At 44.3% G+C, this 13,553-nt stretch overlaps 1 protein-coding gene across 1 annotated transcript in view; it reads left to right on the forward strand.

Moving 5' to 3' along the window:
- Kctd19 (potassium channel tetramerization domain containing 19) overlaps window positions 1–13,553 on the forward strand; it is a 50,262-nt gene that overhangs the window by 5,368 nt on the left and 31,341 nt on the right. Inside the window, exon 2 of the mRNA XM_008839093.2 lies at window positions 4,573–4,869. Coding sequence (XP_008837315.1) covers window positions 4,573–4,869 — 297 coding nt within the window. The remainder of the gene's footprint in view (window positions 1–4,572; window positions 4,870–13,553) is intronic.

Here is a 13,553-nt window from a genome sequence, read left to right on the forward strand (position 1 = left end):
TCTTTTTGAGACAGGGTCTCCCTGTAGTCCCAGCTGTCCTGGAACTCACTATATAGACCAAGCTGGCCTTGAACTCACAAAGATCCGCCTGCCTCTGCCTCCCAAGTGCTGGGACTACAGGCATGTGCCACCACGCCCGGCCTTAAAAATCAAATTGTACAACTATTTACTACTTTAAAATTTTTTTATAAGAGTAGTGCTATTTATTTATTCATTTATTTATTTTGAGACAGGGTCTTGCTATAAAGGCCTGGCTGGCCAGGAACTCACGCTGTAGACCAGGCTAGTCTCAGACTCACAGAAATCTGCCTGTCTCTGTTTCCCCAGTGCTGGGATTAAAGGTGTGTACCACTATACCCAGCTCTTTGTTTATTTTAAAATCTGATAAAGGGGCTAACCAAATGGTTTAGAGGGTAAAGGCACTTTCCAGCAACCTGAGTTTGATCCCTGGGACCCATATGGTGGAAAGAAAGAACTGATTCCTGAAAGTTTTCCTCTGATCTTCATACATATGCTATGACACAAGTGTGCCTCTCCCATAAGGATCCACAAAATAAAAATAAAATAAAACTAATAAATGTAAAAAAAACCTTTTAAATCTGATAATGGTTTCCATGTTTAATAACTTTCTATTTTTCTGTGGTATTAATAAAGCTAGGTTATCTTAAAGCCAAGTAGCTAGCTTATTTATGAATAGATGGTCTTACATTTTAGCACTGAGTTGAAAACGTTAATAATCTTGATTGCCTTTTTTTTTTTTTGTCTTTTTGAGACAGGGTCTCCCTGTAGTCCCAGCTGACCTGAACTCACTATGTAGACCAGGCTGGTCTTGAACTCACAAGGATCTGCCTGCTTCTGCCTCCCAGTGCTGGGATTAAAGGCATGTGCCACAACACCCAGCTTTGATTGCCTTTTTATGTATGAAAAGGCATCCCCAGAATTTGGTCCCCAGTGATGTAAGGTCTCTGCAGATAGGATCCAAGGGAGCTCAGTCAGATGGAGAACACTCACTGCAATGCTCCTTTAAAAAAAGAAAACAGGTTGGGTGTGCTGGTGCATGTTTTTTATTCCCAGCACAGAGGCAGGTGGATCTCTGTGAGTTCAAGGCCAGCCTGGTCTACATAGCGAGTTCCAGGCCAGCTACAAGGACCCTGTCTCAAAAAGACCAAAGAAGAAGAAGAGGAGGAGGAGGACGAGGAGGACAAGGAGAAAAAAACAAAAAACAAAACAGAGGCTCAGTGATTAAGAGCATATACTGCTTTTGCAGAGGACTGGAGTTCAGTTCCCAACACCCAGGTCAGGTGAATCACATGCTTATAACTCTGCTCCAGGGGATTTGGCACCCTCTTCTGGCCTCTGAGGGCACTGCACTCAGGTGCACAGACCCTCTATCCACATAATTTTAAAAAATAAAGAAATGCAATAACACATAATTTTAAAAAATAAAGCAATGCAATCTTAAAAAAGAAAACAGATTTTGGGCTGGAAAGATGGCTCAGTGTTTTGCTTACTGCTCTTGCAGAGGACCTGGGTTCCGTTCCCAGCACCCACATAGCATCTTGCTCCAGTTCTGGGGAATCCAATGCCCTCTTTTGGCCTTCATGGGTTCCAGCATGCATGCAGGTTGTGCATTTCTTACCTGCTTATGGTGCACATAGACTCACCCTGGCACACACTCATATATGTTAGTAATAAATAATAGATAACCAAATCTTTTAAAATAGCTTTATTGAGATATAACTAATATACCATATTATTTGCCATTTGGGGGTTGTGTATGTGCCATTTGGGGGTTGAGCTCACTATGTAGACCAGACTGGCCTCAAACCTACAGAGATCTGCCTGACTCTGCCTCCTGTGAGCTGGGATCAAAGGTGCCTGCCACTACACCCAGATTATTACAATTAAAAAAATATATTTTATTTATTATTTTTATTTTATGGTATGAGTGTATTGCCTGCATGTATGTGAGTGCACCCATGTCATGCAATGCCTCGGAGGTCAGAAGAGGGCTTTTGAGTCCCCTGGAACTGGAGTTAAGGATGGTTTGTAGCCACCATGTCCATCATGTGGGTGCTGGGAATCAAACCCAGGTCCTCTGCAAGAGCAGTCAGTGCTCTTAACCGCTGAGCCATCTCTCTAGCCCTAATTAATTACAATTTTAATGAGGATAATTTGATGATCTTATTATATTTACAGAATTGTACAACCATCACAACCAATATAATTCATCAAAGAATCTTTTCCCCAAAGAAGCCTGTACCCATTATTAGTCACCCAGCCCCAGATAACCATTTATCCTGTCTCTCTAAATTTGCCTTTTCTTCATATTTTCCATAAGTAGAATCACATATTATGTGATCTTTTTTTCTTGGCTTCTTAGCATAATGTTTCAAGGTCCATCCATGTTGGGACATGTATCAATACTTTATTGTTTTTTATTAATAATTAGCATATAAATACCTACTCAATTTATTTTTATTTATTTTTTGGTCTTTTTTGAGACAGGGTCTCCCTGTGGCCCCACTGGCTTGGAACTTGATATGTAGACCAGGCTGGCCTTGAACTCACAGAGATTCTCCTGCTTTTGCTTCCCAAGTGCTGGTGTTAAAGGTGTATGCCACCACACCTGGCTTATATATTCAATTTATAGATATACTATAATATTCATTCACCAGCTGATGGACAAATTCAAATGAACATAAATGTAAGGATTATTTCTAGGCTCCAATTCTATTTTCCTTACCAATATGGCTGTCTTTATTCCAGTACAACACTGTCTTAATCCTTTTTAAAATTTTTAAAATTTGTTTTTATTTTATGTGTATGAGTGTTATGCCTGCATGTATGTAAGTGCATCTGTGTCAAGCAGTGCCTGCAGAGGACAGAAGAGGACGTCAGATACCCTCGACCTGGAGTTATGGATGGTTGTTAGCTGCTATATGGGTGCTGGGATTTAAACCTGCATTTCCAGTAAGAACAGCCAGTGCTCTTAACTGCTAAGCCATCTCTTCAGGCCCTGTCTTAATTATTCTTGCTGTGTAGTTAAGTTTTCAAAGTAGGGAGCGTAAACCCTGAAACATTGTTTTCCTTTCCAAAGACTGATACTGTAAACAGAATTATTTTCTTCATTTTTTTTCCTCACTTACTTTGTGTATGTGTGTATGTGTATATACACACACATTTGTTCCTTGGGTGAACAAGCCTGTGTGTATGCGTGCGGAGGCCAGAGGACAATATAGGTGCCATGCTCTGTCTCGCTTCTCCTTATTCCTTTGAGACAAGGATCTCTCACTTAAGGTAAAGCTCATACGTTTTTCAGCTAGGCTGGTGGCCAGTAAGTCTCAATCTGCACCTACCACTTACACTGTTGGGGTTACAAGTGCACATTCAGCCAACCCCAGCTTTTTGTTTTGTTTTGGTTTTTGAGATAGAGTTTCCCTGTAGCCCCAGCTGACCTGGAACTCAACTTTGTAGACCAGGCTTGCCTTGATCTCACAGAGATGTTCCTGCCTCTGCCTCCCAAGAGCAGGGATTAAAAGTATGCGCTACCACACCTGGAATCACACCCAGTTTTTTACATGGATGCTGAGATCCAAATTCAGGTTCTCATGAGCCACTGAGCCAAACCCCTCCCCCTTTTTTTTGTCTTTTTAAGACAGGGTCTCCTTGTAGCCCCAGCTGGCCTGGAACTCACTATGTAGACCACAGAGATCCACCTGCCTCTGCCTCTGCTGGGATTAAAGGCATGCACCACCAGCCCAGCTACTCCCCCTACCCCGGCTTTATTTTAACAGTATCTGACTGTGTAGGCTGACCTTGAATTCACTATGTAGCCCACAGTGATAACCTCAGACTTGTGGTTATCTTCCTGCCTCAGCCTTCCAGGTATTGGGATTATAGTTGCATGCTTGGCTTTCTCATTTGTTAATGTGTAAATAATAATTGATTTTTAAAAATATTTGCGGGCTGGAGAGATGGCTCAGCGATTAAGAACACTGGTTGTTCTTGCAGAAGACCGGGGTTCAAATCCTAGCACCCACATGACAGCTAACAACCGTCTGTAACTCCAGTTCCAGGGGATTCGACAGCCTCTTCTGTCTTCCACAGGCATTGCATGACACGGGTGCACTTACCTACACATAGGCAATACATGCATACACATAAAAATAATAAATGTTTTAGCTGGGCGTGGTGGCGCAGCACGTGGTGGCGCAGCACTCTGTAGTCCCAGCACTTGGGAGGCAGAGGCAGGCAGATCTCTGTGAGTTCAAGGCCAGCCTGGTCTACAGAGTGAGTTCCAGGACAGCTGGGGCTACGGGGAGACCCTGCTTCAAAAAGACAAAATAAAATAAATAAATAAATAAATAAATAAATAAATAATTTTAAAAAAAGAAAATATTTGTCTACATTCTTCAACCTTGCTGAGCTCATAACTTTTATGTGTGAATTCATTAGGATGCTCTATATACATGACTGTATTGTCATCAAATATAGTTTAATAGCTCTTTTCTAATCAGGACACCTTGAATTTCTTTGTGTGGCATAGCTCTCCTATCATTTTCTCTTTAGGAGGAGCCTGGCATGCCCCATGAATCCTCAGAGGATCTGTTTCATTTCAATGTTGGGGGCTGGCATTTCTCAGTTCCTAGAAGCAAACTTGCTCAATTTCCAGACTCACTGCTGTGGAAAGAGGCCTCAGCCTTGACCTCTTCAGAAAACCAGAGGCTATTCATTGACAGAGATGGTTCCACATTTAGGCACGTGCACTATTACCTCTACACGTCCAAGCTCTCCTTCTCCAGTTGTGCAGAACTGAACTTGCTTTATGAGCAAGCGCTGGGTTTGCAGCTGATGCCTTTGCTGCAGGTAAGATATGCTTTTCTTCCAAGAGTGAATAGTCACACAGGCTTTACATCACAAATGCTATATTCTTTTACATATTGGTTGCTAAGATGCCCCTTTTAATGGACAAATGTGATGAATAAGTTAAAATAATGACAATATAGCGGAATTGCATGATGGTTTTGTTTATTGTATGTATGTTTGCTTGTTTTGGAGACAGGTTTTGTTTTTGTTTTATTATGTTGTTTGAGACAGCCTCACTATGCAGCCTTAGCTGGCCTGGAACTCACTATGTAGACCAGATCTGCCTGCCTCTGTCACCTGAGTGTTAAGATTAAAGGTGTGCACTCCATACCCAGTCCTTGGGGTTTTTGTTTGTTTGTTTGTTCGTTTGAGGCAAAAAAAATTATTTACTTATTTTATGTGTATTCATGTTTTACCTGCATGTACGTAAGTGCGCCATATGTGTGCAATGCCTGCAGAGGCCAGAGGAGGGCATTGGATTCCCTGGAACTAGAGTTATGGATGGTTGGTAGCTGCCATATGGGTGCTAAGAACTGAACCTGAGTCCTCTGGAAGAGCAGCCAGTGCTCTTAATTGCTGAGCATCTTTCCAGCCTCGGTTTTTTGGTTTTTAAAAATATTTTATTTATTATTTTTATGTGTATGAGTGTATTGCCTGCATGTAAGTGAGTGCATCTGTATCGTGCAATGCCGTGGAGGTCAGAAGAGGGTTTCAGATTCCCCAGAAACTGGGGTTAAGGATGGTTCGTAGCCACTATGTGGGTGCTGGGAATTGAACCCAGGTCCTCTGCAAGAGCAGTCAGTGCTCTTAACTGCTGAGCCATCTCTCCAGCCCCCAGCCTCAGTTTTTTGATGTTTTGAAACAGGGTCTCATATAGCTCCAGTTGACCAAGAACTCACTATGTAGCCAATGTTGACTTTGAACTCCTGATCTTCCTGCCTCTACCTAGAGCTGGGACTGTAAACATGTACCACTAGGCCTGGAGTTTTTTGTTTTTGAGACATGGTCTTATGTAGCCCAGGCTAGCTTTGAACTCACTGTGTAGCAGAGGATGATGTTGAACTCCACACCCTCTTGCCTCTGACTCTCAAGTGCTGACATAATATGCCTGTGCCACCACAACATTTTTTTTAATTTTGTGCATGTGTGTGTATGTGTATGTGTCTGCATATGTGTATGCTTTGCAGGTGCCTACAGAGACCACAAGAGGTTATCAGATTCCCTGGGGCTGGAGTTACAGGTGATTGTGAGCCATCCAATATAAGTGCTTGGAACCAAATTCTGATCCTCTACAAGAACAGCATGCATCCTTAATCACTGAGCCTTCTCTCTAGTCCCTGTCTTATTTTAAGAACTTTCAATATCTTTCTTATAAAACATTAAAGTACCACCAAAAGGGGCTGGAGGAAGGGCTCAGTGGTTAAGAGCACTGGCTGCTCTTGCAGAGAACCCAGGTTCAGTTTTTAGGACCCACACAACAGCTAACAACAGTCCATAACTCCAATTCCAGGGGATATGATGTCTTCTGGCCTCAGTGGGCACTCCAAGCCTGTGGTGCACTTACATACATAGAAGCAAAACACTCATACACTTAAAATAAAAATTTTTTATTTTTTTAAATGCCTAAAGCACTACCAAAACCAAAAGCATTACCTTCTAATTTTTTTCCAAATAGTGATTGTTTCAGTGGTTGAACTTAAGTAGATTGTTCAGTAGTTTGGAAAGAGGATTTTTTAAAATCTGGAAGACCTAAATATTATGACTAGAGAGGAAATTTGCCCATGTTCCATATTAATCCCACTGTCTGGACAATATGTTGTTTGATTCTATTTCTACAAGGGCTAACTCATGGCTACAGTGCCATTCTGTAACCACCAATTGCCTCCACAACACCTCTTAGAAGAAAACTGGGATAGAGTGTGTAAGCATCTGGGTCAAGAGCAAAGAGAACATCTGTTCTTTAGTGTATGTACTTATGGATGATCCTTGCTAAATAAGTCAATATTTTCTCTTATTATATATTCAGAAATTAAAAACTGTTACCGGACTGTGATGCCAATTGCTGTTGTACTCTTTTTAAATTTTCTTCAAGCTTCCCACTTGAGTTTAATTTTACAACTGTCACAGGAATGGAATACTAGAATTGTTTGCAAATGGCTTTAAAACCACTTAAATGACCTGGTGCATCAGGATTGCTGATGACTCTATGCCAATACACCTTTTGTAGGGAAAGGGAGTAACTTGTTGATTGTAGAAAATCAAAAAGGTCAAGGTGCATTTTTAAAAATGCAAGCCTATTATGCAAACAGTTTATTAAGTCCTTTGCCCCCTTTGCTGTCCGAAACTGAAACAAAATGTATCTGGAAGCAACTTGTAAGTGGGTGGCAACGACTCAGAGGCCAATGAGCTGGTCTGATTCCAAAATTCCAAGATGTGTGAGTAGCTGAATTTGAAGAATTATGTGGATCTGCCTGCCTAAAACAGACTGTGAAACAAGTGCTTGTGCTTTGGAAATGCTGTTTTTGAAGAAATAAACATTTGGGCTGGCCCAGCTAAAGTGGTATTTATTCATTGAAGCAGAGTGTAAATACAGCTGGGAGCCAACAGCCACCTCAAGCAAGTCAACAGCCTCACATATTTCCCCCACTTTTACTGCTGTTGAGGCCTATCTAAATCCTCCGGGTTGCCTAAATGAACAAACACTGCACAGAGAAAATGAATTCCAATTCTTAATCTAAAAACTCTTCTTTTTAATTTTTTTAAATTTATTTTTATTTTATGTCTATAAGTACTTTGCCTGCATGTATATAAGTGTACCACGTGTGTGCAGTGCCCACAGAGACCAGAAGAGGGTGTTAAATGATATCCTAGAACTGAAGTTACAGACAGTTGTTAGCTGTCATGTAGGTGCTGGGAACAGAACCCAGGTCTCTGCAAGAGCAGCCAGTTGCTCAAGCATTTAATCACTATTTAGTGTAAATGTTCTGGGTTCCAGGCATTATGTCTATGTACTTTAGGGAAAACAAGGAATGGTATAATATAACATAAGCCATGTATGTTAGTGACATAGTGACATATGTACTTTATTTCCTTCCTTCCTTCTTTTTCTCTTTCTCTTTCTCCTTCCTTGATGTTTTGAACCTATTTATTAATATATGAAAGACATAATATATAAATTTTTTTTGGTCTTTTTTTTTTTTGAGGCAGGGTCTTCCTGTAGCCCCAGGTGACTCACTATGTAGACCAGGTTGACCTCGATTTCACAGAGATCTCTTGCCTCTGCCTCCAAAGTGCTGGGATTAAAGGTGTGCGCCACCATACCTGGCTTGTAATTTCTTTTAAGAAATGGGGGTTTCACTATGTTGCCTAGGCTAGCCCTGCACTCCTAGGTTCCAGTGATCCTCCTGCCTCAGTCACCCATAGCTGGGACTACAGGCACATGCTACAACATCTAGTTTCATATGTATATTTAAAATTTTGTAGTAGCCAAATTTTAAAAAGTAAAAAGAGAGGTTGTATTAATTTGATGATATATTTTATTTAAACCAATATTTTCAAATTTTAAAATTTAAAATATTTTACATTCTTGTTTTGTGCCAAGGCTTCAATATCTGATATATATTTTATATTTATAGTGAAGAGCCAAAATGATCTGACTCCATTTTGGCTAGCTTCTTTAGACAAGCCCAGACAAGCTTAGGCATATTGTACATGTAAAAGCCTTATAACGTATGAGCAAAAGCTTCTGACTCTAAAAGATACCAGTCAGCACATTCCAATGCCCTGAAGACAACCCCTACCAATCAAGACTCCCCCCATACACAGGATATGGGGACATCCAATTATTTTAAAAAGATGCTTGGTGTGTGTGGGTTTCTGTGGAGTTCCCCAATAAAAACCCCTGCCTGCTATTGTTTGGGGCCAGACTCCGTCTTTGGCTAGTGTAGTCTGTGCCCGGCTAGCCACCATTTGGTTGTTGTCTTTTTTTTACTTTAAATTCTTAAATAAACTTTTTGTATAATCTTTTTGGTGTCTGTGGGAATTATTCTTGATTCTCGAACCCTAACATTGTGGGGGCTCATCCAGGATTGGAGACTATAGACCCCCCAGACCCCCAGACGCGCCACTGGAGCTGGTCTTGGTAAGTTCTGCCTGCCTTCCTCTCTCTCTCTCTCTCTCTCTCTCTCTCCTGCTTTTCGGTAGTCTGGACATCCTGGGGCTCAACAGAGATCAGGCGGCTGTGCTATTGATCCCAGAGCTGGAGGAGAATGGGGGATGCCCCGACTCCTCTTCTGATAAGGGGTTGTGCTCCAGCCTGACATGGAATCCAGGTGGGACTGACCCAGAGTCTTGGCCCAGCCAGATGTGGAATCCGGGTGGGCCAGACGCAAGATTCTGGTCAAGTTTGATGTGGAATCCAGGCTGGCCAAATCTTTTTTGGGAAAGGGACAGGGGAAGCCTTCTCGGCTGACTCCACGTGCTGCGAGATTTTAATTTCTCCCTCTAGGGAGCCGCCATCTCATACTGTCCTCACCCTCTGCTCGGAGCTCCACCTTGTCTATCAACTTTCCATCCTTCTTCTCATACTCATTCCTCTCCTTATATTCTTTTGCCTTGAAACTTACCCACAATGGGCCAGAAAGTCTCATCATCTTCAGTTCCCCTTGATCTAGTTCTTAGTCATTTTCAGGAGTACAAATGAGCGGCTTTGAACGTGTCTGGACTCAGTCAAGCCGACCGCCTCCAGACCCTCTGCACCATTGAATGGCCCTCCTTTGAAGTCACATGGCCACCTGAAGGGTCCTTTAACCTGTCCCTCATCTACAGGGTTCAAGGAGTTATCTTTGGGGAACCGGGGCACCCTGACCAGATCCCCCACACCCTAGGTTGGTGGTATCTGGTTCTTCCCCCACCCCCAGCTGGCTGCGTCCCTTACTGCCACCCCTGCCATCAGGGCCTAAGGGGTCAGCCACTTTGCTTCCCCTGAAGAAAGTCCAGACCAAAAACCCATCGAGTCCCGAGGTCATCCCCTCAGCGCCAGAGGAGGATTTACTCCCGCCACCTTAAGGGGCTCCAGTGAGTGCTCAGGATAGACCTAGAGAGTGCAGGTCACTAGCATCTTCCTCTTCTTCCAGTCCTTCCTGGTCTCTGCCCCTGGCTCCCATGGCTGACCCAGCCCCTCCAGTGGCTGAGCCCAGCCCGTTGCACACTCGCTCACAGGGGGGAGGGGAGAATTGTGCGAGCTCTTCCCCTGAGGGAGATTGGGCCCCCAAGTGAGGATGGAATTTCCCCAGTAGTCTGCTTTTCCCTTTTCTACTAGTGACTTGTATCATTGGAAATTACAGACTCCCTCCTTCATGGAGAAGCCTCAGGCCCTGATTTTGCTCCTGCATACCGTTCTTTTTACCCACCAACGCACTTGGGATGATTGCCAACAGTTATTAAATATCCCGTTCACCACCGAGGAATGGAACCACATCCTTCGGGAATGCAGACACATGGTCCCTGGAAATGATGGGCGACCAACAGAGAATGAGGATTTGATTATGGCTGCTTTTCCTCTCACACACCCAATAGAGGGGTGGGACTATAACACCCCCAAAGGTAGGGAACACCTAAATGTCTATTGCCAGATTCTTATGAGGGGTCTCTGGGCAGCTACTAAGCACCCCACCAATTTGTCTAAGGTCAGTCAGGTGATGGCAGGGAAGGGATGAGTCTCCTGGAGTATACCTGGAGTGCCTGTTAGAGGCTTTCAGAACTTATACTCCTGTAAATCCAGAGGCCCCAGAGAATCAGATGGCAACCAATATGGGTTTCGTAAATCAGGCAGCTCCAGACATAAAACAAAAACTTCAAAAGCTGGAAGGTTTCGAGGGCAAAAACCTTTCTGAGCTGATGGCGATGGCAAACAAGGTATTTAACAATAGAGAACCCCCTGAAGAAAGACAAACTAAGGGGCTGGCTAGGATATTGTTGGCTGAAAGAGCAACGAATCCCAAATGGGGGGGGGTGACTGACCCTCTATGAAAAAGGGAACCCAAGCCCTGTGACCCCCACAGGAAGGTCAGCCCTGCCTAAAATGAGACCAGTGTGCCTATTGTAAACAGCTGGGCCACTGGGCTAGGGAATGTCCTCAAAGGACGGGATCCCAGCCTCCCTCCAAGCCCAAGATCCTCAAGTTGGCAAGCCTAGAAAACTGAAGGGCCCGGGTTCAGCGAGCCTCCACCATGAGCCCTGGGTGACCCTACGAGTGGAGGGATGAGCCGTCGACTTCCTAATTGACACTGGAGCACAATATTCAGTTTTAAAAGAGCCTATGGGAAAATTGACCAGTAAACGCACTTGGGTGCAAGGGGCCACGGGAATTGCTCAGCACCTTTGGACTACCAAAAGGGAAGTAAACTTAGGTAAGAAGACAATTTCACACTCCTTTACGGTGGTCCCAGAGTGCCCATATCCCTTACTGGGTAGGGATTTGCTAAATAAAATGAAGGCACAAATCCATTTCTCTGGGAGAGGACCTCCTGATGTGATTGTACCGGATGCAGCCTATATCCTATGCTTACAATTAGAAGAAGAATGGAGAGTGCGTGCCCCACCACCTCAAAAGGGACCAACCACTATCCTCAAGGCCTCCAGGCAACAATCCCTGGAGTTTGGGCAGAAACTAATCCCCCAAGCAGGGCCATCCGTCACCAATAATGGTGACTTTAAAAACTAATGCTCAACCTGTAAGAGTAAAACAGTACCCGATGACTCGTGAAGCCAGGGCAGGAATTACCAAACACATAAACCGCCTTAGGGAGTTTGGTATTCTGGTTCCATGCCAATCTCCATGGAACACCCCTCTCCTACCCGTCAAGAAACCAGGGACTAACAATTTCTGCCCAGTGCAGGATTTGAGAGAAGTTAACAAGAGGGTAGAGGATATCCACCCTACAGTCCCCAACCCGTATACCCTGCTGAGATCACTCTTTCTGGAGAGAAGGGTCTATACTGTTTTAGATCTCAAGGACACCTTCTTTAGCTTGACCTTGGCAAAGGAAAGGCAACCCATCTTTGCCTTTGAGTGGTGAGACCTAAACCAGGTGTTTAATGGACAACTCACTTGGACGTGACTGCCACAGGGGTTCAAGAACTCCCCCATGATCTTTGACGAGGCTCTACATCAGGACTTGCAGGAGTATTGGGCCTTGCACCTGGAAGTAAGCCTCCTACAGTACGTAGATGACCTGTTGATTGCCACTAAGGATGAGGGCACTTGTCTTTATGCCACCAGAGATTTGCTCCTGACCTTGGACTGATTGGGGTATAAGGTCTCTTCCAAGAAAGCTCAGCTCTGTGTCATGGAGGTAATGTACTTGGGGTACATATTAAAGGATGGATAGGGGGGGCTGTCCCCAGCCAGAAAACAAGCCATTATGGGAATTCCAAGCCCAAGATCCCACAGGCAGTTGCGAGAGTTCCTGAGATCAGCAGGCTTCTGCCGGCTCTGGATACCTGGATTCACTGAGCTGGCAAAACCCCTGTATGAAGCTACTCAAGGGAATGAGTCATCCTTCCTATGGACTGAGACTCAGGAGAGGGCCTTTCAAGAAATTAAAAAGGCTTTATTGCAGGCTCCGGCCTTGGCTCTGCCGGATATCCCTAAGCCCTATCAGCTCTTTGTTGACAAATGAGCGGGAATAGCGAAGGGAGTCCTGACCCAAATGTTTGGATCTTGGAAGAGACCTGTGGCTTACTTGTCAAAAAAGCTTGATCTCATGGCCTCGGGATGGCTGGACTGCCTCAGAATTATTGCAGCCACGGCCTTATTGGTTAAGGATGCAGACAAGCTCATGCTGGGACAGCCCCTTATGGTCACCACCCCTCACTCGATTGAGGGGATCCTTAAAAATCCCCCCGACCAATGGATGACAAATGCTTCATTGATGCATTATCAGGCCTTGCTCCTTAATCCCCCTTGCATCCAGTTCCTCTCCAGCACCGCTCTCAATCCTGCCACTTTGCTGCCGGAACTGGATCTTGAGGTCCTGCATGAGTGCCTAGAGGTACTCTGCAGCCTACATAGGACTCGGGAAGACCTGATGGATGTTCCATGGCCCCACCTGGACTTAATTTTATTCACGGATGGAAGTAGCTTCATTAAGGAAGGAACCAGGTATGCGGGGGTGGGGGTTGTCAGTCCATCGTGGACAGTGTGGGTCTCCTCTCTACCAGTCGGGACCTCTGCCCAGAGGGCTGAAATAATTGCCCTGACTCAGGCCCTAAAGCTAAGTAAAGACCAGACTGTTAACATTTTCACTGATAGCCGTTATGCTTTCACTATGGCTCATGTCCACGGGGCTATATACAGGGAGAGGGGGATCCTGACAGCAGAAGGAAAGACTATCAAAAATAAACAAGAGATCTTAAAACTCCTGGAGGCCATATGGTTACCAAAGAGACTGGCCATCATCCATTGTCCAGGGCACCAAAACAGGGATTCACTGGAAGCACAGGGAAACAGGAGAGTGGACCTAGCAGCCAGAGAAGCAGCCCTAACAGCCTCAAACCTACTGGTTATCCTGCCTGAACCCCTCTTGCCAGAAGAGCCCTCCTACTCAGCTCAGGACGATCAGGATTTAACTTCCCTGGAAAATACCAAGATCAAGCATGGATGGAGATACACCTCTGATGGG

Source organism: Nannospalax galili, unplaced genomic scaffold (genome assembly GCF_000622305.1).
Source record: "Nannospalax galili isolate Female #2095 unplaced genomic scaffold, S.galili_v1.0 scaffold799, whole genome shotgun sequence".
In the NCBI taxonomy this organism is placed as follows: domain Eukaryota; kingdom Metazoa; phylum Chordata; class Mammalia; order Rodentia; family Spalacidae; genus Nannospalax; species Nannospalax galili.